At 31.3% G+C, this 23736-nt stretch overlaps 8 protein-coding genes across 9 annotated transcripts; 4 read left to right on the forward strand and 4 right to left on the reverse strand.

The window, feature by feature from the left end:
• The first annotated feature begins 49 nt into the window (after positions 1 to 49).
• LOC145746294 (corrinoid adenosyltransferase MMAB-like) lies at positions 50 to 1011 on the forward strand. The gene has a single exon (XM_082564546.1). It carries the CDS (start codon positions 137 to 139, stop codon positions 902 to 904), a length of 768 nt encoding a protein of 255 aa, XP_082420672.1. The 5' UTR covers positions 50 to 136; the 3' UTR covers positions 905 to 1011.
• Positions 1012 to 1021: 10 nt separating this feature from the next.
• Positions 1022 to 1370, forward strand: LOC145746295 (ubiquitin-like protein 5). Its single transcript, XM_082564547.1, has one exon. The coding sequence runs from the start codon at positions 1043 to 1045 to the stop codon at positions 1262 to 1264; it is 222 nt and encodes a 73-aa protein (XP_082420673.1). The 5' UTR covers positions 1022 to 1042; the 3' UTR covers positions 1265 to 1370.
• Positions 1294 to 2383, forward strand: LOC145746293 (structure-specific endonuclease subunit slx1-like). Its single transcript, XM_082564545.1, has one exon. The coding sequence runs from the start codon at positions 1294 to 1296 to the stop codon at positions 2161 to 2163; it is 870 nt and encodes a 289-aa protein (XP_082420671.1). The 3' UTR covers positions 2164 to 2383.
• Positions 2240 to 3519, reverse strand: LOC145746291 (regulation of nuclear pre-mRNA domain-containing protein 1B-like). The gene has a single exon (XM_082564544.1). The coding sequence runs from the start codon at positions 3469 to 3471 to the stop codon at positions 2434 to 2436; it is 1038 nt and encodes a 345-aa protein (XP_082420670.1). The 5' UTR covers positions 3472 to 3519; the 3' UTR covers positions 2240 to 2433.
• A 1376-nt stretch (positions 3520 to 4895) lies between these two features.
• On the reverse strand, positions 4896 to 9456 carry LOC145745107 (pro-cathepsin H-like). The gene is made up of 9 exons (XM_082563101.1): positions 9326 to 9456; positions 8807 to 8947; positions 8057 to 8229; positions 7683 to 7831; positions 7299 to 7380; positions 6365 to 6433; positions 6191 to 6297; positions 5625 to 5753; positions 4896 to 5251 (listed from the first exon to the last, which is right to left on the reverse strand). The coding sequence occupies exons 1-9, from the start codon at positions 9405 to 9407 to the stop codon at positions 5173 to 5175; spliced, it is 1011 nt and encodes a 336-aa protein (XP_082419227.1). The 5' UTR covers positions 9408 to 9456; the 3' UTR covers positions 4896 to 5172.
• Positions 9457 to 10020: 564 nt separating this feature from the next.
• Positions 10021 to 13554, forward strand: LOC145746284 (galactocerebrosidase-like). The gene is made up of 9 exons (XM_082564534.1): positions 10021 to 10383; positions 10593 to 10865; positions 10998 to 11300; positions 11437 to 11661; positions 11746 to 11885; positions 11948 to 12204; positions 12398 to 12537; positions 12718 to 12865; positions 13042 to 13554. The coding sequence occupies exons 1-9, from the start codon at positions 10028 to 10030 to the stop codon at positions 13231 to 13233; spliced, it is 2034 nt and encodes a 677-aa protein (XP_082420660.1). The 5' UTR covers positions 10021 to 10027; the 3' UTR covers positions 13234 to 13554.
• LOC145746285 (UPF0561 protein C2orf68 homolog) lies at positions 12848 to 15203 on the reverse strand. The gene is made up of 5 exons (XM_082564535.1): positions 15038 to 15203; positions 14396 to 14471; positions 13965 to 14072; positions 13495 to 13633; positions 12848 to 13391 (listed from the first exon to the last, which is right to left on the reverse strand). Exons 1-4 carry the CDS (start codon positions 15139 to 15141, stop codon positions 13511 to 13513), a joined length of 411 nt encoding a protein of 136 aa, XP_082420661.1. The 5' UTR covers positions 15142 to 15203; the 3' UTR covers positions 12848 to 13391; positions 13495 to 13510.
• A 334-nt stretch (positions 15204 to 15537) lies between these two features.
• On the reverse strand, positions 15538 to 21718 carry LOC145745441 (rab11 family-interacting protein 2-like). 2 transcript variants are annotated; one of them, XM_082563519.1, is made up of 11 exons: positions 21511 to 21718; positions 20163 to 20310; positions 19911 to 19997; positions 19578 to 19708; positions 19208 to 19331; positions 18752 to 18858; positions 18417 to 18527; positions 17750 to 17825; positions 17315 to 17438; positions 16765 to 16880; positions 15538 to 15924 (listed from the first exon to the last, which is right to left on the reverse strand). In XM_082563519.1, exons 1-11 carry the CDS (start codon positions 21692 to 21694, stop codon positions 15816 to 15818), a joined length of 1317 nt encoding a protein of 438 aa, XP_082419645.1. In that variant the 5' UTR covers positions 21695 to 21718; the 3' UTR covers positions 15538 to 15815. The 2 variants fall into 2 exon arrangements, with proteins under 2 accessions (XP_082419645.1, XP_082419646.1); XM_082563520.1 differs by lacking the exon at positions 18417 to 18527.
• Between the last annotated feature and the right edge of the window lie 2018 nt (positions 21719 to 23736).

Here is a 23736-nt window from a genome sequence, read left to right on the forward strand (position 1 = left end):
GGATATAGTTTCTCTTCAATGTGCGTTTGTTTTCGTTAAAATTAAAAACAATTTAAACAGCTTAAACTTTAATTTAAGGTGTTTATAACAACTCAAAGCATATAAGCATTCTATTGAAGTAATTAGTAGAATAACTATGGCTGCCAAAAAGCTAATACTAGCTTACAACCAAACATTTTCACACGGTTTAAGAAATAACGTTTTTAACCGAGTTAATCAAACAACATATTCTCCAGTCAGAACAAAATCAACTATTTACACAAAAGGGGGCGACAAGGGGACATCTGCTCTGTTCACGGGGGAAAGAAGGCCAAAATATGACCCTGTGTTTGAAGGTTTAGGTAACGTTGATGAACTTAGTTGTAATATCGGAATGGCGCGCGAAAATTTACTTGAATCGTGGCAGAAAGAAAACTTTGAGGACTTGAACTTCCGTTTGGAGAAAATACAATGTGTTTTGCAGGATATTGGGTCCTGTGTTGCAACACCAACGGACAACTCTTCTGAAAAACATATTGAACGAACAAATTTTGATGAAAACTTAATTGTTGAACTTGAAACAATAATTGATGAATACACAGAACAGTTACCCGAACTTAAAAACTTTATACTGCCATCTGGTGGCAAAGGGAGTTGTAGTCTTCATATTTCCCGGAGTATTTGTCGAAGAGCAGAGAGGAGTTTATCCTCACTAGTTTTAGAAAACAAAGTTAACGAGAACGCTTATAAATATTTAAACCGTTTAAGTGATTTCTTGTTCACTGCAGCAAGATATGTGGCAACCATGGAAGGACAACCTGAGATTATTTATAAAAAACCTAAACTTAAAGAAGAGAAAGATAATAAAGAACAAATAGAAGAAAGCAAAATTGAAAATGAACCAAAAACTGATTCTGAAAAATAATTGTTAATTTTAATTGTGTATTTATTACCTAGGTATTGTAACTGTTTTGTGTCGCTTTTTTCTCTTTTGTAAAGGATCCAATATTTATTAAACCATTCTTTTTTTCTATCCAGGATTTTATTAATTTGTTTGTAAATAATGATTGAAATCACATGCAACGATCGACTAGGTAAGAAGGTTCGTGTAAAGTGCAACAGTGACGATACAATCGGAGATTTAAAGAAGTTGGTCGCAGCACAAACTGGCACAAGAGCTGATAAAATTGTCCTTAAAAAGTGGTATACAATATTCAAGGATCATATTACATTGGGAGATTATGAGATTCATGATGGAATGAACATTGAATTATATTACCAATAAACTTTCATAATTTACAAACAATTTATAAAATGGTGATCGCAATTGACAATTTTTTTGGCTGTTATTTATTGTATTGTACCGATAAAAAATACAAAGGCCGGACCTATATTGGTTTTACTGTTAACCCAGAACGTAGAATAACACAACATAATGCGGGTAAACATAAAGGGGGGGCTTGGAAAACTAGTGGTAAAGAATGGGACATGACTTTAATTGTTCACGGTTTTCCTTCAGATATTTCAGCTTTACGTTTTGAATGGGCATGGCAAAATCCCAAAATATCTCGAAGACTAAAACATGTGGCTGGGAAAAGTCGTAAAGAGACACCATATCAATACAGGGTTCGTGTTATGGCGAATATGTTATGTGTTACTCCATGGAGAATGCTGCCTCTTACAGTTCGATGGTTGAAACAAGAATATTACATTGATTTAAACCCAACTGCACCTAACCATATGCCAATTGCTTATGGTCCTGTTACTGCTAAAGTTAAAAAGCATAAACAAGTAAAAGAAAAGCCTGAAAAAATTGGTGAAACTGTTGATATAGAGCCCAAATCTTCTTCTGATAACGACAGCGATAGTTCAACTGAATGTATGTCTTTAATGCAACGTTTAACACAAAAAACTAAACCTAAAACCAAGCAAAAACCAATTAGTAAACAACATTGTAGTGTATGCAATCTACCATTATTAGAAACTGACAAACAACTAAATTGTTTAAACGAAAATTGCACAGCGGTATCACATTTAATTTGCCTTTCTAAACATTTTCTTAAACATGCGCCAACGTTTCAACTTCTTCCAGTGGAGGGAAAATGTCCGAAATGTGATGTTCAAGTTATCTGGGGCGATGTAATAAGACATAACCAAGGTTTTCACCAATATATTAACCCGTGATTTTACCACCAATGTTGTATAATGTTAATTACTGTATCTATATCGAATCATGATTGACAAAAATAACAATTTGTTGTTTAATCTCTGTGTTTAATCAAATAAGAAATAAGCAAAATTTACAAAACACAAACACAATTTCTTGTGCTGACTTGCACCCAAAATATAATATTCAATTTCAAGCCAGAACATTCACACTTTTTACATAATACTGGGTCAACAATAAAACATAAACCTAACAAAGTGTTAATACCAGTAAAATTTTTCAAAGTTTTAGTTAAACAAATCACCAGCAGAGGGCAGTGGAGCTAAACCTCCGGTTACACTTGGCAGCATAGTTAGATCAGGAAGATTTTGAATGTGGGATTTTAGTTCTTTTCTTACTTCCGACACTTTATTAAATTTATCTTTGTAGTCTGCAAGTTTAACTTCAGACTCTTGCATTAAACTTTTCTGCTGTCGGATAAAGTCAGTCAGCATTCTCGCCACTTGGCGGCGCTGGTCAATTTCCCCGACCAATCTCGAGTTGTAGTCTGCAAGAAGAGAACATGCTTCATCGACTATCTTCGATAATCGTTCAACTGTATCACGATCTGATATTTGTTCCAATCTAGAAACATCTTGGACCTCAGGCGGTAAACTTGCGATTTTCTCACGGATAACTGCATCACTAGAGGCAGCAGATTCAAGTTCGAGTAAAACTTTTGCAAGTTCTTCTGGCTCAGGGGGGTCATGGGGCGACAAGGTCAAATAATCGTCCTCAGCATTTTCGTCAATAAGTTCGTCCAGACGACTTTTCTTTAAAGTAATTTTTGGTTCACTAACATCGGTTGTGGGCTCAACTTTTTCAGGTTTACGACGCTTTGAAGCACTTTTTTTTACCACAGGTTTCGTTGAGCCCCCTTTTGATGTAAACACATTGTTTATCGATTGTTTTATCTGTGAGATATAATCTGAAGTATAGATTGTTCTTTCCACCCAAATGTTTAACATTCTTTCTATGGATGATTTAGTTTTTGTGTCAGCGTGCTTCGCAACATGGGTAAAAGCGGTGATTAAAACCCCACCAAAAGCTTTAATAAACTCGGAGCCTTTTTTTCGACTGTTTTGGATAACATCATTCCCAAGGTAGAGGAACGTTAATTTCTTTTTTGTTTTTGCTTTGATTAGCTCGGTCTGCCAAACTTGAACAATTGTCCTTGCATGTTTTCGATGATGGATCACCCAAAGTGACAAAGTTTGAATACTCTGTTGTGAATTATTTAACTCACCTAGTTTTTTAATTAACGCATTTTCAGAAAAAGTTGCCATATTATCACACTATTAGATGATGACTGTAAAACAAAAATAAATACTATCAAAAACAGTAGGTAAATCTTTAAAAAAGTTAACACTAAAAAAGATTAAACTTTATCGAGGTAGCTTTATGACAGGCTATTAAACTGCAAAACTCAACTTTTTATCCCAAAGATTAACGTCTGTAACAATTTAGCAATTGCCAATACTTAATACCAAATTAAACAAGTTAACTGATAAAAAAAACTTTATAATGTCCGTAAAGTTTACGTAATTTATGCCTACATGCAGTAGACCAAAGTTCTAACTTCATAGAACTGCTATACCATTACAAACACATGACTTTGCCAACGCTGCAGTAAACAACCTAGCTTGTAAAATGCACGTGAGAAAACACAATGTTCCGGAAAATGAGAGAACTTAACCAAACTTAAAATGATAAAAACTAAAATGGTAGAACTTGATTCGGTAACTTGAAAATGTATATGATCGCCATACGCAAAATGGCCGCTAATTAAATTAAACTTTAAAGATATAATGTGTATTTAAAAAAACTTAATAAGGTTTTAAGTAGGCAAAACTCTATAACCAACTAACACTATTTAGTCTATAAAACAAAACTAGCTCTACTACACAACAAGCGCAACACATCTACCAAAAAACTAGCATGAGACCTGCAAACAACAACGAGCATAAGTCTAAGCTCTATAACCAACTAGCTTCACTCAGTATATAACGAACAAATATAAATTTACACTCAACTAACGCAAGACATCCACCTAAAAACCTAGCGAACAATTTAACTACTAAGACTGACGACCTAACTACTAAGACTGAACCGCAAGACATCTACCAAAAAACCTAGCAAACGACATGAAGACAACGACGGGCATAAGTCCAAGCTCTTTGACCAACTAGACTCACTTGATCTGTAACAAACAAAACTATTATACACACAACTAACGCAAAACATCTACCAAAAAACCTAGCTAGGGACCTAACTACTAAAACCGACAAAAACGCTAAAACTACCAAGAAACCTAGGGAGAGACCTAACTACTGAGACTTTGGGGAACTAAAGATTTAAAACTGTGCCAAAATTCAGGGGAAAACAGTTCCTGCCATAGCGTAGGTGATCCGATATTCAAAAAAGCGAACAGTCGATCAAAGCCATCGGCCTAAAGGCACTACAAGCTGATCAGACGCGCTTATAAAACCAATGAATATCCACGTACGGAGAAGTGCTTGGCCTCCCATTGTCGTTGGGAGGCCTCCCATTTAAACTTCACCAACTGTTAGTTAAACATCGAAATCTTGAGCCTAGATTAAGCCTAAAATAAAGCTATTTGTGGTCCTTTATAAAAACGTTAATTTAGCCCAAGCTAAAGTTAAAGCTTAAGTTATGCCTTCTCTCAGCTTAGGCAAAAATTTATCGAAGATAAATTAATTAGTTTTTTATTGAATACTTTATTGCCTACCCCAGCGATCAGTGAATATAAAGAATAATAAACATTACCCAAAACTATGTACAGATAGTTTTATTAAATCTCAGGCAACATATCTTATATCTAAAAACAATAATACTGCAATCTTTAAAAATTTAAGAGGTAATTTAAAATGATTGTTTTGTTCACCCGAAAAAAAGGTTAAAAAAACTAGAATATAAGTTTAGTACAATGGGTTATTATATAGTATAAGAAGGTTTATATTTGTTTTTTACTTTCCAACAACTACAGGATATGAGGCACAATCCGCCAAGCCACACATATTTTCCCCCCTCGCTATTTTAAAATACCTGAACAGAAGCAAAAAAAAAACATTTTGTAGAATATTACTTTCGCACATTATAAATAGGTTTGCAAATTCTATTTTTTTATATTTATTTATCCTTGATGTAAAAAGGTATTCACAACCTAAACATAGAGTAACATCAGTTACCCAACCCAGTTTTGAGTTGCCTGTGGCAGTTTGGGGTATTATAGATTATAATTGCCCGATAATTATGCTGCTAATCAAAATAGTTTAGCTTTATATTGTTTATATCACCTTACTTAAGGCCACTACAACATGGGAGCAATAGAGATTGAACCCAGGACTTTATGTACTGAAGCCAAGTGTTCTGACTACTATACAATGCTGCTGCTTGTTTATAAATATATTTGTCTTACCCAAAATCCCCCCACAATGGACCCCATGAGTTCTTAACCAACCAATAATCTACTCCACCCTCTGTTGTCCCATACCCAACAGCAAGAACAGCATGGTTAACCTCAGATGACTTTGAACTACACGTGTCACTATAATAATATTTAAATGATATAATTCCTTCATTTTATTCTCCAAGATTTATTTGTAATGTGAAATGTTGCCTAACAGCTTTATACAAACTTTATTGAATAGTCATATGTGGGCACAGTTAACCAAAAAAATAACTTCGTTAAATAGTAATTTGTTAAAACAATACATTAACTTTGTTAATGTTTATAAGTTGAATTAAACAAAAAGTAACTAAAGTTATTAATAACTGATAACGGTGATACAACTTTTTAAAGTTTACTTAAAACTTAACTTTATTAATTAACCATTAAAAAATTAACAGTTTGTTGCCCACTTTTGGTAATGGTATATATGTTTATAGGTTTACTGATAGTATTTTAATTGGACAAAAGTTTAATAGCAAACAAACCACTTAGAAGAACTAAATTGAATTTAAACAAGAATGACAACAACTTACCTGGTGTAAACACCTTCTTTGTAAGCTTTAAACCCATCTACAACTTGAAACGCAATACTGACTGGATTCAACAAACCAACGACATTCATTAATTCATTTTCATCTCCCTTAATTAACAAATTAGGTAATAAAAATAAACTACTAGGTTTAAAACTAAGTTTAAAATATTTTTACCTTTGTAATGTTTCTAATTTCTTGAACTTTTGCAACAACTGATGAAGGTTTATATTGACAATTTCCACCCTGTTAAAAACAATTTATTTAAGTTTAATTTTTACTTGATAACAAATTATAATTAATGTTTAAATTATACTAGTCGATAACCCGGGCACTGTATTTTAATTTTCATATATAGTTGCAATTCTCAACTAGTATTTGCCAGTGATAATTTACTTGAGCAATTTATTTTTTTGAAGCTATAGATTGGACAAACATAAACGTATATATTCAGAGTACAAATTAACGTTTAAAAAACAATTCGCTAAAAATGAGGTCGCATTTTCAGAGCAATTATTAGGTTCAAGTCATAATCTTTGTTTTTTTGTAACACTTGACGCGTTGCGTGGCATTTTTAAAATGTAACGTATTGTTAAACAATCGTTAAGAATATTTCGCACGAAAAACGAGACATTTTCGATTACTTTAAAGCTGTGTTATGTATTTAAAAAATTACGCAACAACTAAACGAACTCGGGAGCGAAATTTACGCATTGCCAAAACATGAAAAGTTATTGTTATTAAATGCCCTACAGTAACCTACATTCACGCAAAATCATGTCAATATAATTAAATTAGTGTGAAACCGGTTTAAAATAGATCGTAACAATACACAAATATACACGAAAGTTTTATTATCGCCTGAACCTTTTTTGGTTGATTCGCTAATTCTAATATATTTGTGAAAAACGATTCGCCAATTTTAAAAAACGATTCGCTTTTAGCGAATAGCGACCCGTTATTTCGTTCCCTGATATTGTCCCCCAAGTTTCATATATTAAGCTACAATTATTAAAGATTAAGAAATTAACAGCACCTGTTTTAAACCAACAATGTTTAATCTGACAAACCTAATATTGTTATAGAAAGTAAACAAGGTAGTAACACTAACCTTTGCGTGATATGCATAACTATATTCATCCATAATTCCATTGTTGTATTTAATGTATTCGAAAGCTTGACTTGGCAGTCCTCTAAAAAAATGAACAAAAAACATGTTTAAATAAGTTAACACTTTACATAATTAATCGGCAGCGAGGTGTACTGGTAAGAACACTTGCTACACCACTATGAGGTTGTGTGTTCAATCCTCACTGCTCTTATGCTGTAGCGCCCTTAAAGACGCTGTAGGCAGTATAAACTTCTCGGGAGCCAACACTTAATCAGCAGCATTATTACCGGGCAATTATAATCTATAATATCCCAAACTGCCACAACTCGACTGGGTTGGGTTAACTGATGTTACTTTATTGATAACTTTTTAAACACTACACACCCATTGCAGCCATGATTGTTAAAATCTTGAGCACAGTCAACAAGTTGTTGTTCAGATAAAGTTAAAAGAGAATGATCTTTTCTATGGATGGCAGTTGCTGATTCCAGACATCCAGTGGTTGAGAAAGTCCAGCAACTTCCACATTCGCCCTGGAGTTAAAATTATCTTACATTTAGTAAACAAATACAGGCAACATTCTAAAGCATACAATAGTATAAAGACCAACAAATTTAGGTACTGACTGTAACTCAAGTTACAAAAACCTAAATCACTTTGTTTCACTACATGGGGGTCCTGGGTTCAACCCCTATTGCTTTCATGCTGTAAGTCCCTTAAGTAAGGTGATAAAAAAAACAATAAACTTAAATTTTTACTTGAGTTTTGACGGCTGTTACAAAATCTCCTTCTTTTCTCCAGTCCATTTGCTTGGGCGGGGAAGCTTCTAAGATGATTGACTTTCCATTTGTTGCGCTGCACTCTTGTGGTGACATTAAATAGAGGTCGCTGAACTCTTTGTCGGCCAAGTCCGAGAAAGGACCCATGTGCTCTGTGAATACGAAAAGTTCACATGGTCATAAGTTAATTTCTATTTTAACCTTTTTTTATAATTTTTTTTTTCATAAAGTTACTTATAAAATATACTGAATTAAATGATTAAATGAATTTGTATGAAGCTTAGTGGACTGGTATTTGTGGTGCATAGGTGAATTGTTGCAGGCAAATTTTAGTTGAGAATTGCAACCGTATTATGACGATTAAAATCCCGACCACATGGCAAAATATTAACTAGTATATATAACTAATGGATAGATACAATTATATTAAATGTAGATTAAATTAAATGGAATAAAAAGATTGAATAAAACAAAAAGTTTAAATAGATAAGACATTAGCCAACCCATTTTAAAATACTTTTAACACATTTGATTCGTTTGATCCTGTACAATTTATAGGCAACTGAAATTAAATTGAAATTAAACATAAATCATTTGTCAAAAAACAACATTTCTAGTCACGCTTATAGGAAATTAATCTCATAAGTTTGTTTTAATTAAGTCAAAAATAAATACCACACAAAAGCTTTAAAATATATTCAATATTTTGAAATGTTAAATTAAACTAACTTTTCCATGTATGTTGTTCTTGGTTGTGTTTTTGAACTTCTTTTAAAGTTTGTGAAAATATCTCAAATCTTTTCAATTCTTCTGCTTCTGTTTGGTAAACTTTGCCGTGCAAACTTTTCCAGGATTGAAAAGGATTTAGATCTAAAAAGCAATAATCAGAAAGATTAATTTTACAAGCAATTTTTATTATTTATCGTCAATGTGGGAAGGTCGACTTCACAACCTAAACATAGAGTAACATCAGTTACTCCCGCCAAGTCTCGAGTTGCCTTTGGCAGTTCAGGATATTATAAATTATAATAGCCCGGTAATTAAGCTGCTGATTAAGTACTGGCTCATCAGGAGTTCATATCGTTTATAGCGTCTTACTCAAGTGTGCTACAGCATGAGAGCAGTGGGGATCGAACCCAGAATCTTATATAGCTATTTAGTAAAGCCAGGTCATATTCTAGCAATTAACACAACATTATTTTTATTTCAATAAATAAACTTGTATATATATTTTTTTTTATACTTTACCTTCCAATGGCTTTTCCATTACAATAGAAACTGCATGAACACATACTAAAATACTTAAAACAACCAAAATTCCCTGCAACATTTTTAACGAATTGTCTCTGAGGTCTAAACAAAACAAAATAGTTTTAGAAATCGTAACTTAGCACCTTGCAACCTATGCCTATTTGCTGACACGTCATAATAAAAACATCTTTTTAATTGTTACGTAATAAGAAACATGTCGAATGCCGGCTTTACATCCAATTTAAGTTGTATATTTAACTAAACAACACAAAAATATAAAATAAATAATGTTAAATTAAATTTTAACAACTACGTTTAATATATAAAGTTTTAATATTGGGGATAAAGCAAAATTGTAAACACGCATGACTGATATTTGTTACGCGTGACAATCGTAAACAAAAACAAGAAATATTTAATTATTTCCTCTTCCTGTATTGCATAACCATAAGGAAGCAAAACTTCTTGCAATTGCATAAATGCAAAACAATCGCAATATTAAAAATAAGATTTATTTTCCGCTGGGGCAATCAGTTGTGCTTTAAAAGTAATTAATTAAAAACCGCAAATTACAATCGCGCATTATCAGATGTTTGCTAATTATTAACCAGTACCAGTTCGTGCAAAATATACTTTACTTGACAGTTTTAATTGTCTTTAAATTAACTTAATATTCAATTCTGTAGAAAGGGGCTAAAGATGGATTTTAAAATATTGTTAATTTTTGTTTTAACATTATGTTTATCTAATATTAATGCTCTTACATTTGACAAACCAACCAATGTTAAATCGTCCACTTATGACATCAATGATTTTGGGGGCTTGGGTCGAAGGTTTGATGGAATAGGGGGATTATCTGGAGGTGGGGCTACTAGTAGACTCCTAGGTAACTACCCCGAACCCTACAAGAGCCAGGTTTTAGATTTATTGTTTAAACCCAACTTTGGAGCGTCTTTACATATCCTTAAAGTTGAGATTGGAGGAGATGGACAGAGCACGGAAGGAACTGAATCATCTCATATGCATACTGAGAATGAAGAGAATTACACAAGAGGGTATAATAGAGCTTGATAGACGATATATTTATTTGTACAATACTAAAAAAACTGCCATTTGTGGTGCTCGGGTAAATTATTATAACAAATAAAAGTTGTGACCATATTGTGACAATTAAAATCCAGAATAAAGGCTGGCTTTTGACTAGTTTTCTAAATGTTATGCTTTAACCTCAGTAATTAAGCAATTATCTCAATCATTGTTACAGATATGAATGGTGGTTAATGGAGCAAGCCAAACTTAGAAATCCTGAGATCCTATTGGTTGGATTGCCGTGGGCGTGGCCAGGTTGGATTGGTCAAGGTACAGCCCAACCTTACAAGAACATAACACTAACAGCACTTTACATCACTAAATGGGTGCAAGGGGCGAAGACTCATCATAATTTGGACATTGATTATATTGGGATATGGAACGAAAAGCCTTATAATGTAGAGTATATTAAAACTTTAAGAAAAACTTTGGATGCTGCAGGGTTCAAGTAAGAATAAATTTTTATTTTTATGTAATTATTTCTATTTTAAAATTTAAATAATTCATTTGTTATATGGATTTAAAATAAGTAATTTTAAGGCATGGTAACAAAATCATTTAAGTATTTTTGTTACTATAGAAACACCAAGATCATTGCCGCTGACGGAGGAGCCAACATTGCTGATGAGATCCTTAAGGACACAGAGTTAGCGGATGCAATTGACGTCATCGGGGTTCATTACCCGGGAACTTTATCCTCAAATTCTATGATCCAAACTGGCAAGCAGTTATGGGCAAGTGAGGACTACAGTACCTTTAATGATGTCATAGGGGCAGGTTGTTGGGCCCGATTGTTGAATCAGAATTACGTGAATGGAAAAATGACTGGAACAATATCATGGAACTTGGTGGCTAGTTATTATGACGAGCTTCCGTTTAAAAGGTTTAAAAATTCTTCTTATACAAAAGTATCAAGTTTCTGAATAAACTGCAGTTTCTGTAGTAATTTAAATGGAATTTATTTGGTAAATTTCTCATTTATTTTATTAATTTTAAAAACAATTTTCCAATTTTTTCAGATGTAGTTTAATGACTGCAAATGAGCCTTGGAGCGGTTATTATGATGTCACAGACCCTTTATGGGTGACTGCACATACGACACAGTTCACTGCACCTGGCTGGAATTACTTGCCGACCTATGGACACTTGGTGGGAGGAGGGAGCTATGTTGCATTAGTCGATGGAAAGGGGAATTTAACGATCGTCATAGAAACGATGTCACATGATGCTTCAATTTGCATCAGGTCCAAAAAAAGTTTCAAAAGAAGTTGCAATTTTTATTCTATTCGTTATAATTGTTTAACTTGTTTGTCATTACTTTTCTACAGGCCCCCCTTACCAGCTTACAATGTCACAACTCAGGGTATTGTGTTCAACTTGGATGAAAAATATAAAGATATCAAAAATTTTAACTTTTGGCATTCCACCTTGGGCCCACAATCAACAAGAGAACAACTTTTCAAAAAAGGTTGGACAAATCTTTTAATTAATTTTACTAGTTAACAAAAACTAATTAAAATAATTACTCAGGATCAGTTGAAGTGGTCAACGGTCAAGTTTCCCTTCCCAGCCTTCCTCCTAACATGGTCGTTACCCTGACCACCATCACCACGGCAACCAAGGGGACGTTCCCCAGCCCCCCAGCATCAGCACCCTTCCCCCTTCCATACTCGGAGAACTTTGAGGACGTGACCTTCAGCGAGGCGAATAACTTTGCCGATCAAACCGGAACTTTTGAGTTGTTCAGAAACGAATCGAGTCCCGATCATAAAACGACTTTAAGACAAGTGAGTTTGGTGTTAATTATTAATTAACAGTTTTTGCTAATTAGTTGAACTAATGTAAAATTAGTTGAACTAATGTAAAGAGTAATCCCTGCTACCCAATCTTAAAAAAATCAAAATCAAAAAAAAATTAATAAAAATGTAGAAAAAAAAGAGAAAAAATTAAATTTAATATTGACCTTTAAAATGTTTTAAGGTCGTGACCCAGCGACCTGTGACCTGGTGCGACGATGCAGATCAACCAATCACAGTGATCGGAAATCATCAGTGGAACAGTACTTCCGTTTCAGTTTCGATGAAATCCGAAGGATCGTACGGAATATTCGTTGCACTGAGGTTCGTTAAAAACATTATTTTGTAAAATTTATTTTAAACGATTGTAAAGATGTCTAGTGACAAATAAAATAAAGGTAATACTACAATATAATAGGTAAAATAACACAGAAAAGCTAGCCAGATTTAAAGTTTTTAAAGTATCACAAGTTCCAAACAGAAATATAAATTAATTGTTTTTAGAGTGAACGAAGGAGGTTGCAAAGTGAGAGGAACTGAAGGAGTCTTCTTCTGGCTCATGAAGAACAAATCATGGCAGCTGACCTTCGACCTTCAGAGGTCAAAAGTCATCAAGGAGTGTTCGTTCGACTGGAAATGCTTCAACGCTCAGGTAAAAGTTTCAGTAATGTTTCTGTGATTGTATATCTTAACTCTAAGATTTTTGATGGTGTTATTCAACAATCAGCTTCACTGTTTGTCATAGTTGTTAGGTGGTCCATGTTTATGACATCACAATCAATATTTGTGTCCATATTTTAAACTAAGAAACTTTAATTTTATTTCTAGTTTGATCCAAATGGTTGGAACGATGTTGTTATGTCGATCGGGAAAGAGAATAAAGTCACAGTGACCTTGAACGGAGTTCAAGTGGTCGAGCATGTGTACACTACAGGAGTGCCTCCTAGTGGTTGGGTGGCGTTGGGAGTCGCCGAGTTTGCGAAAGCCCAATTCGATAATTTCTCGATTAAAGAGAATTAAAAAATTTTGAAATTATTTCTTTAGATTTTCAATCCAATTCTATTTCAATTTTTTGTATATATTGAATTCCTTTGCTGCAATTATTTGATTTTGTAAATGTTCAAAACTTTTTTCTTTTCAATCAATTAAATTGATTTTTATATTCTTGCATGCAGTATCTAAAAGTAAATGATTATTATGAATATTTATCAAATTATCCAATTTTTGTTCAATTTAAATAAAATTCCATGTATGTGCATAAACTATTGTGACATCACTAACCTTAATGACATCATAATCATTTAATTTCATTCTGTTCATGTTCAATCTTCCAAGCTAAAGTTTCGATTAAATCTTGAGGAATGTTTGCATCCTGCTGTAACTTTCTCGCTATCAGGTTGGGGTTTTCCCCCTCGTGAACCTAAATTTTAAATCGTAGAAAAATTTTAACAAAAAGAATTGGGTAAGACTGTAAGGTACAAGTGAGAATTAGCCAAGACCGCATAGTTTGATGTAAAGTAAACAAGGGTATCAGAGTTTTCTAAGAACTGTAAAGTACAAGCGACACAAACCCCATAAAGTATCAGAGTTTTTCTAAGAACTGTAAAGTACAAGTGATACAAATAGTTTTTTATGCAGTTTTAAAAACAAACTTTTCTTACAGATTTCAATTTTGAACTAAATCAGAATCCTAAGTTGTTAAACGCAAGTTTCTCTTTCCAATATTCTATAAAAATAAATCATAAACGAACCAAAATGTTGACTATCTTTTCAGCTTCGGTTGTGTATTCAACTTTAAATAAAATCTTCCTATTTGTGGTGTTCGGCGACTTTTGTAAATTAGGTGGAACATACAATTCCTAAAATTAAAAAATGACAGATATTTAAACAAGCTATAACGCTAAGATGTTATGTATAAATTTTAAATGTTTAAGGGACTTAGGACTTAGCAAATTCTCCTAGGGTAAAAATAGATTGGGTTTGGTGACCATGATAACATACTTAAAACCCTTATATAAACATTAATACTTTTGGCATGTTTTAAATCATTAAATTAATTTTGTCATTTTTTCCCGTCGCATTGTTATAATATTAATTGTATATCGTATTTATTATTTACTTTTATCAATGTGCAAAAAACCAAAATAAATAAATAAAAATAGGAATAACACAAACCATTTACCTTTTGTCCATTAAATTGTTTTGGTTTTCTACTTGGGGTTGGTTGTTTTTCTTTCATTTTCTTGTCATAATTGTCTCTAGAAAACCAAGAAGTTTAATATACTGGTATATATAAATACATATTTAGGACTTTTGTAAAAACTCCTTAGATTCACTAATCAGCAGAGTAAAAAAACAAAACAAGAATTTTTTTTTTATATATCTTTATCCTCAATGTGGGAAAGTCGAATGCACGACTTAAACACAGAATAACATCAGTTACTCCGACCCAGTCTTGAGTTGACTTTAGCAGTTTAGGATATTATAGATTATAATTGTCTGATAATTATGCTGCTGATTAACTATTGGTTCAACAGGAGTTCATACTGTTTATAGCGCCTTACTTAAGGGCGCTACAGCATGAGATCAGTGGGGATTGAACCCACGACCTCATGGTGGTGTAGCAAGAGTTCTTATTAAATTTACCCTGTCCTTAACTTTCTAAAGAATGTTGTACAAGGGTTTATAATAAACCGTTTTTCAAACGACCTCTTTATAACATTTATGCTTTTATGCCATAAGTTTTTACTAAAGATCGCAAACTACTGTTAGAAATAAACCGTATTACAATAGGTTTACAACAAATTAACTTTTTAAAACCCACCTCCAATATTGATTATTCCTTATATGATGAATAAATCCATGTTTCATGTTTAACCTTGGAACATTCGGGTTCTCACTGTCAGAAAAACTGTCGTCCGAACTCATTTTTAATTAGGTTTTAAACAAAAATTTCTTAAAAACGTGTTTTCCAAAATCAAAACATGAGCTTTAACAGCTGCGCGTTCAACCGATTAAGGTTATAGGTCACGTGGTTTGGTTTGTTGTTCTTAATTTTTAGTTTATCCTCGAAATTAAATGGGTAAAATTAATATTTTTATTCCACAAACCGTGTGTTGTTAAACTGTGGGAATTAAATATTTCAATGCAAAAAACATAAAAATCAATTTAACCCAAAGACTAAACTTGACCCCAGACAAACCCACCCTTTTCTCGATTACTTACTTTATAAACTTACGGTAGAATTGTGTTTGGGTTGAGTTGTTCAAGGTAGAGTTGTCATTACGTTAAACACCTTGAACTTAACTGAAAAACCAATTTAATTGTTAAAATAAAAGTGTGTATTTACAGAAATAAACTTTAAGTTAGGTACGCAAGTCTTTAAGCACCATTAGAAAATAAGGTAAATTACAGAACGGTGTAAAATATACAAAACAAAGATAACGCTAAGGCAGAGAAGCACTATAAAAAATAACAACTTTGTAACAAAATATAGCCATAAGTTAGTTCAGGTAGCGAAATTAAACTTTAAACACTTATAGACAGTAATTGCAAACAGAAAATCTCATAAATTTTGGCAAAAAAACTGCAACACAATTGGTTTAAAATTTTGTTAAATAATCAAATTTTTGAGGGAATTTATCTTCTAGAATCTGAGGTGTAGCGATCATTACTTTAAACAACAACTTGTCGATGTAACCTTCAAGCTCACTAAACAATTGTAAATAAAAACAGTTTATTAAAAATATATAAATATGTCTAAAATTTTTTTTTTGTATATATCTTTATCCCTGATGTGGGAAAGTCAAATGCGCAACTTAAACATAGAGTAACATCAGTTACCCTGACCCAGTCTCGAGTTGCCTGTGGCAATTCAGGAAATTATAAATTATAATTGCCCGATAATTAAGCTGCTGATTAAGTGCTGGCTCAGCAGGAGCTCATACCGTTTATAGCTTCTTACTCAAGGGCGCTACAGCATGGGATCAGTGGGAAATGAACTCACGACCTCATGTGTGGTGTAGCAAGTGTTCTTACCACTACACCATGCTGCTGGTAAAATCCTTTATATTAAAACTTATAACATCACTATTCGTTTTCCATCTTTATAATTAATATTTATTTGATTTAAAGAAGATTATAATAGATTGCCTAACATAATAACTGACATAGTTTTAAATTACTGGTTTAGAAATGCAACTGCAGTAATTTAAAACCTAATTAAGGGTAACTACCAATTAATATTATAATTGACATGCATTTAATTTAATGGTTTACTAAATCAAATTGTACTTTTATACCTAAATGAGCTTAGAGGACGATATGAATATGAATATGTTGTCTAATTTATGGAGCTAAAAATTAATAAAATCACAGTTTGTGGTGCAGAGTAAATTATCATACGCAAATAAAAGTTGAAACCTTATTATAACAATTAAAGTAATGCTTGTAAGCACTTGGCAATGTTTTGAAATAAAAGACTTTAAAAATGTAAATAGTGTACCAAGTTGTAACTGCCAACTACTTGATTGAAACAAATAAAATATTTACCCAATTTCCTTGTCCTTGTTGTTGATCATTTCTTTCTGTTTTGAGCAAAGTTTAACAAGTTGAGCATGGGACAAAGATTGGTAAGATGGACCAACATCTTCATGGATAGTGGATACCTTTAAAATTCAACAATAAATTAAATCAAAACTATAACTTAAGGTAGTGCAATTATAATCAAGTTTAAAACATTGTTTATTTAAACTGTTGCAACATTTTAACAGAGTACAGGGCAGGGCCATTAAACCAACATACTAATTAACAAACAAGCATTGTCAGGAGGCAATATCCAAAACTGACATTGGCTTTGCAATTATTTAACCTTGATGTGGAGGCCAACTTCACGACCTAAACTTACAGTAACATCTGTTACCCTGACCCAGTCTTGAGTTGACTTGGGCAGTTTGAGATAATATTAATTATAATTGCCTGATAATCAAGCTGCTGAGTAGGTATTGGCTTAGCAGTAGTTCATATTTACAGCATCTTACTTAAGTGAATATGGCAAATACACAGAACCACAGTCAACATTTAAACTAAGTTTAGAACTTACTTTTCTAAGATCCTTTACATCCAGCCTATACAGATCCTTCTTCTTATAAATACTTTGACTTCTTAGTTTGTCGATATCCATCATACTGTGTCTCTTGATGGTGGAATCCAACAACTTTCTTTTGCTGTAAATTATAAAAATAAATAAAACGTTAAAAGTTATCTATATGTAACATATTTAGGTATAACATATAGCTCAATTTCTTAGAAAATACTATTTAATAGCCTGTCTTGCAATCAGCAGTTGCAACTCTTAACTAATATTTGCTCAAAATAATTTACCCACACACCACAAACAACAGTTTTATTTATTTTGTAGAAATATAAATTTGACATACATATATATTGTTTACCAAGATCTTTTTTATGTAGATAGATTCTGTTAAAAATTTGATTAACTTTGTTATAATTGAGATAAATAATATTACTGAATTACCTTATTGTTTCAATTTGACCTTCGTTGACATTATCCAACGATGAACTTAATTGTTTGTCATGGTTGTCATGGGAATCTGGGGATGACATCACAATTAATATTTGTGTTTGAGTTATTTTTAAATACGTGTGGTTAAAATGTTAATTAAACAAATCCATGCAACACCTACATGCAGAAAACAAGCAACATAATTGTTAAAAAAATATTCTGAAATCAAATTATATTTAAAAATTTTTATTATTAAAATATTTTTTTATTTATAAATTTTATTTACCTTCATTACTTTAATTTGTTCAAATTTATTTATACAAATCAATTTTTAAAGTAATCACTTTACACTTTAAGTTAATTTCATTTTTTTTTTTGTATTTATTGAAACCAGCAGCGTGGTGTAGTGGTCAAAAAACTTGGCTTCACTACATTGCCCTGGGTTCAAGCCCCGCTGCTCTCCTGCCCTAACGCCCTTGAGTAAGGTACTATAAACGGTATAAACTCCTGCTACGCCAACACTTAATCAGCAGCATAATTATCGGGCAATTATAATCTATAATATCCCAAACTGCCAAAGAAAACATAAGACTGGGTCGGAGTAACTGATGTTACTCTATGTTTAAGTTGTAAAGTCAACCTATTCAAATCGACAATAAATAATTTAAAAAAAATAAACCTGGCACATAAAGATGATTTCCGTTCAGACAAATCTTCACCGAGCTTAAATCGTTTAAATCTGATTGTGGAGCTGACAGGTTCCTGGTATGTTGTTTTACCACCACACCTCCTTATAGTGATTTCACCATTAGTTTATTGTGATGCAATATTAACTTATTATACCACCATAACTATATATTATTTGACCCAATGACACCATTTTATTGTTAAAATTATTAATAATTAAACAAGACAAGGTTAAACGGTGAGATCCATGCAATAAATTATAAATGTGCGAAATATTATAAAAATAATGTTTCACCAAAATAATAAAAATAAAATTTAATTTCTTACCACCGCCGGAGTTTGACCTTCGAAGGGAGGTAGAGGTCATGTAAGGTCGGTTCAAAACTTCGACGCTCATCGCCCGATTATTGTTCGGAAGAGAATTTGTTTTTAATCTAAAAAAAATATTAATTAAAAACGATTAACAAATAATTAAATAAAAGAAACTTTGTTAAAACATAGCTCTTGACCAAACTGATCACTCAGTTACTAGCATGTTAACTGGGTTAATATTATTTTAGATAGCACAGAAATAAATTTATCGTTAACAAAATATTATTAAACACCTATTTACAATGTCATTTCCTGCACTGTGATGTCATAAATGAATAATAATGACATCTAATAATGGTGCAATATTACTGTCATAATGACAACCTATGATCTACTTTAATTTAAAAATGCAATTAATAACAAAAAATTGGTGATATATTTTTTAAAAATTCGCAAAAAAATTTCTGTTACCTTCCCGATCCTCGTGCTGAAGTTAGGCCATCGGGGGAGCTGTTTGTTGAATTTGTTCGAAAATTTCTCTCAAAATGCTGGGAATCGATGACGGCAGAATTTGATAAATTCTCGTAGGATCTTCCTACAATTTCATGCAAAACTTATCAAAATGAAATAAACACACGAGCAGAAATTTGTTTTTTTTGCAAGCATGGAAGGCCATACAAAGCAAATTGTCGAAAAACCAAACTTTAAGACAAAATAACACAAATTTAAACTTAAAATTTACAGACTATATCTTAAATAAAAAACACAGAATATATACACTCTTGATCCTCTTAATTTATTCAAAAATATTAAACCTTTAAATTGATCTTTAATTTCTTACCTCTTCCTATCGAATCATTGATCCCAACTCCTGAATCTTCATCCTCCGATCTCCTCCTTAATTTGCTCCTTAATCCAGATGAAAGGATTCTCAAAGGTTTAGGACTCTCTTTAGGAAGAAGTGGAGTAGCTCTGTGAAGTATAAAAATATGTAAAAAAAATTGTCAAAATGTGGTCTCAACTCTTAACAAATATTTGTCCTCGATAATTTGCCCACGCACCACAAACAGCACTTTCATTCTTTTTAAGGACTATAAATTGAACAAAAATATATTTTTGTCCACTAGGCTTCATTATATATAGATTTTATTTTCTAATGTAAAATTGTGATTACTTTTCTTGTGAGATAAATTTGAAAGAAATTTCGATCTCCCCTCTCTCTTTCTTGCTATCTTTCTTTTTTCCACTTAGACTATACCATCTATAACAAAATACAAAAAAAAAAAAAAAGATGAAATTAAAACTATTGTTCTCAGAAAAAAAAGAAATCTAAAAATTATAAAAATAAATTTAGGCAGATAACAAACGTTTGGACAAGCTTGTTGTAATTTCTATATTAATAAAAAACTGGTAAATTATATTTTACCTGGTTCGTTCTTTTGTATCACTTGAGTTGAGTGCCGACAGCGGGATTTGAACCTGACCAAGGAACTCATCGTGATCAAAACCGAGCTTGGCATGCCGTTTGTGGTGAACCGTAATATTTACCACAATTTTGTTGTTTAATACACCACCTGTAAAAAAAATTAAATAAACTATTATTAGGAAAATTGTAATCAAATAAATAATACAAAAAAAAGCATAATTAAAAAAAAAAAAACAATTTTAAGAATGTTTTAAAAAGATTCAAGAAAAGGTTCAGAGCAGAAGAAATAAATATGAATAAAAATTCATGTTTTTCTGTTGCTAAAAACAACTTTTAGGAGAAAAAAAAAAATTTTCATGAAAAATTCATGTTTTTCTGTTGCTAAAAACAATTTTTAGGAGAAAATCTAAAACAAAATTCCGCAAAAAAGTTTCTGTTCTTTGTTTACTTAACTAGTGATTAAATTTAATAGCCAGAGGCTCTTCACAAGAATTTAAGAGTTCAAGTTTTAAAGCTTTTAATTGCTTTAACTTTAATTGAACATAATTTCTAAGAAGTGTTTTCATTAATTGACTGTTCTTTCGACTTAGAGTGTTAATTGTATAAACAAATTAAACTTTTATTTGTAATCTGAAGTATTTAAAACCCAATTAAAATAGTTTTAAACAATAAAGTGAAGAATTCTACTTTGACAGAAAATCTCAAATCGACAAAAAATTTCAACATTCAGGAAAATTTAAATTTTAAAAAAACTTGCAATTCAACAAAATACTTGATAAACAAAAAAACTGTGGTAGTAACCTAGACCAAAAAACAAAATATCAAAAATAAGTTAACTTAATTTGAAATATTGGAAAAATTAAAACAAAAAAACATAATTCAACAAAGTAACTTAACCATTAACAACAAAATCATGATAAAAATTCAGGCTAACAAATATAAAATCGCAAATAATTTAACTTAAATTTAAAAAATTTAATTTTAGTTAAAAATAAAAAAAAAACACAATTTAACTTTAATAATAAAATACTTTTTTTTTGTATATATCTTTATCCTCGATGTGGGAAAGTCGAATGCGCGACTTAAACATAGAGTAACAACAGTTACTCCGACCCAGTCTCGAGTTACCTGTGGCAGTTTGGAATAATATAGATTATATTTGTCCGATAATTATGCTGCTGATTAAGTGCTGGCTTAGCAGTAGTTCATACCATTTATAGCGCCTTACTCTAGCATGAGAGCAGTAGGGATTAAACCCACGACCTCATGGTGGTGTAGCAAGTGTTCTTACCACCACACCACACTTGTAAAAACCTTGACCAAAAAACAAATTCTTTAACCAGTCTACCTTGTGGAAGTTGAAATGTGCATTCACTCAACCATCTTGGTGTTAAAGATTTCTCCGATGAAGTTGAATATTTCTCTTTACAGAACTCGATAATAGCATAAGCGTCGTTAATTCCACTTTTGGCCTTGATTAAGAGGTCGCGACCTTGTCTTACTGTGACCTTTATATCAGTGGGGCTAAACATCTTTTAAAAACTTTATTAACAAAAAAATCTAAAAAAAATGTATCAGAAATTAAAGTTTAAAATTAAATTAATTAATAACTTTTATATAAACCAATTGTAACAAATATTTTATGAAATTAAGTTTAATAAAGATAAAAACTAAAAACACCAGTATTTAAAATAGACAAGTTTAAAAATCAAAACAATGTAGACTTAAAAAACACAACTATCTGACAACAAATAAAAACTGCAGTCAAACTAAAGCCAAAATATTTAGTTGAGCCAACTATAGCCTGAGGCCAAGTTTAACCTTTACTTTATAAAGGTGTTAACTCTTTAACATAACTATCATAATTACATATTATTATATCAGTTTTAAACTACTAATTATATCTAAAATTTACACAACTATTTGTGATTTTAAATAGGGAAATTTAATAAACTATAAACGATGTTATTTATGTTTAAAAAATTCTAAAAATACGTTTAAAAATTTATATTTTTAAACTATTTAACATATTACGAGTTAACCAGTCTCTTATAATAACAACTAGCTCATTTGTTTTATGAGTGTGTTATTATAGCAAGTTATAAGTGTTTTACCTTTTAGACCTTTTACGATAGATAGCTAATATACCAAAGCTGTAACCGTACTGCTGAGTAAAACCCGAATTATGACAAAGAAAACCAAATTTTTAGACTAACTAAGCCTTAAAAACAGCACAAAAATATCCATTATGAAGCATTTTATGCTTAAATTAACTTTAAAAACCTAACCCTCCCAACAACGTCACTAAAAACACACAAGATACAAATATATCCCAACAACCATTTTCTCCTCACTCGTTTTTATATTTTTAGATATCAGCTGTTTTTTATGACGTCATTTTAAAAGTTCGTTTATCCTCAATTTACAAACAACAGTAGCTTATAAATTAAATATTTACAGCTTATAAAAAACAAAACAATGTAAAATATTTACAATACATTTATATTAAACCATTATAAGTTAGAATACATGGTTTCTTATAGATTACACCATTTTTGCTAATATCAGCATGGTGTAGTGGTCAGAACACTTCCTTCACAACATGAGGTTCTGAGTTCGATCCCCACTACTCTCATGCTGTAGCGCCCTTAAGTAAGAAACTATAAATGGTGTAAATTTTTGTTGACCCAAAAGCCTAATTATTCGGCTACTATAATCCATAATATCCCAAACTTTTAAAGACAACTCGAGATTGGATCAGGGCAATTTAAGTTACCCTATGTTTAGGTCGCGCATTCGACCTTTTCACATTGAAAATAAAAACATATACAATTTATATATATATATATATAAAGTACTTAAAAAATTCAAAGGCATAGTAAAATGTAAAAAAATCATTTTAATAAAATCAAAAGAAAAAAAAAAATTTTTTTGAAAATGAAAATTAAAGTTAATTTTACACATAACAGCATATTTAAATTAACTAAGTATTAAGTTGAGTTATTCAAAAATAATTAACAGACCAAATTAAAAAATTGAAAAAGAAAATAATGCATAAAAATAATTCCTAAATAAACATTTTTTTTCATAAAAATCAATATTTTTTTTCTAATGATCCCACGCAATTTACATTCAGTAAAATGACTTAATTAGAATTTTGGCCATTGTTACCTAATAATCGAAATCATTGAAGCATTGTAATTGAAATCGCCAGTACGCAAAAAAGGCTGAAAGATCATCCTAAGCTTATGGCTTAATTAGTTGATTATGACGTAATAATACTTCACTGTTCTGTATATTCGAGATTCTATAAATTGAGCGTTAAAAAATAATTTAAATCATTTTCAAGTTAAGCGCGATCAGAAATTACATAAAAAAGCAAATTTTAAAGTTTTATTACTGCAAGAAGAAAATTAATGGACGTGTTCAGTAATTAGATAATTTACGAAAGGTTTCAAGAAATTAAATTAATTTTAATTAAGTTTTAGTTTTTAATTAGATAATTAGCTAAAATGTCAAAAAATTAAATTTTTAAAATTAACTTGCTTTAAAGATACTTTTGTATAAAAAAAAA

Source organism: Corella eumyota, chromosome 3 (genome assembly GCF_963082875.1).
Source record: "Corella eumyota chromosome 3, kaCorEumy4.1, whole genome shotgun sequence".
Lineage (NCBI taxonomy): Eukaryota > Metazoa > Chordata > Ascidiacea > Phlebobranchia > Corellidae > Corella > Corella eumyota.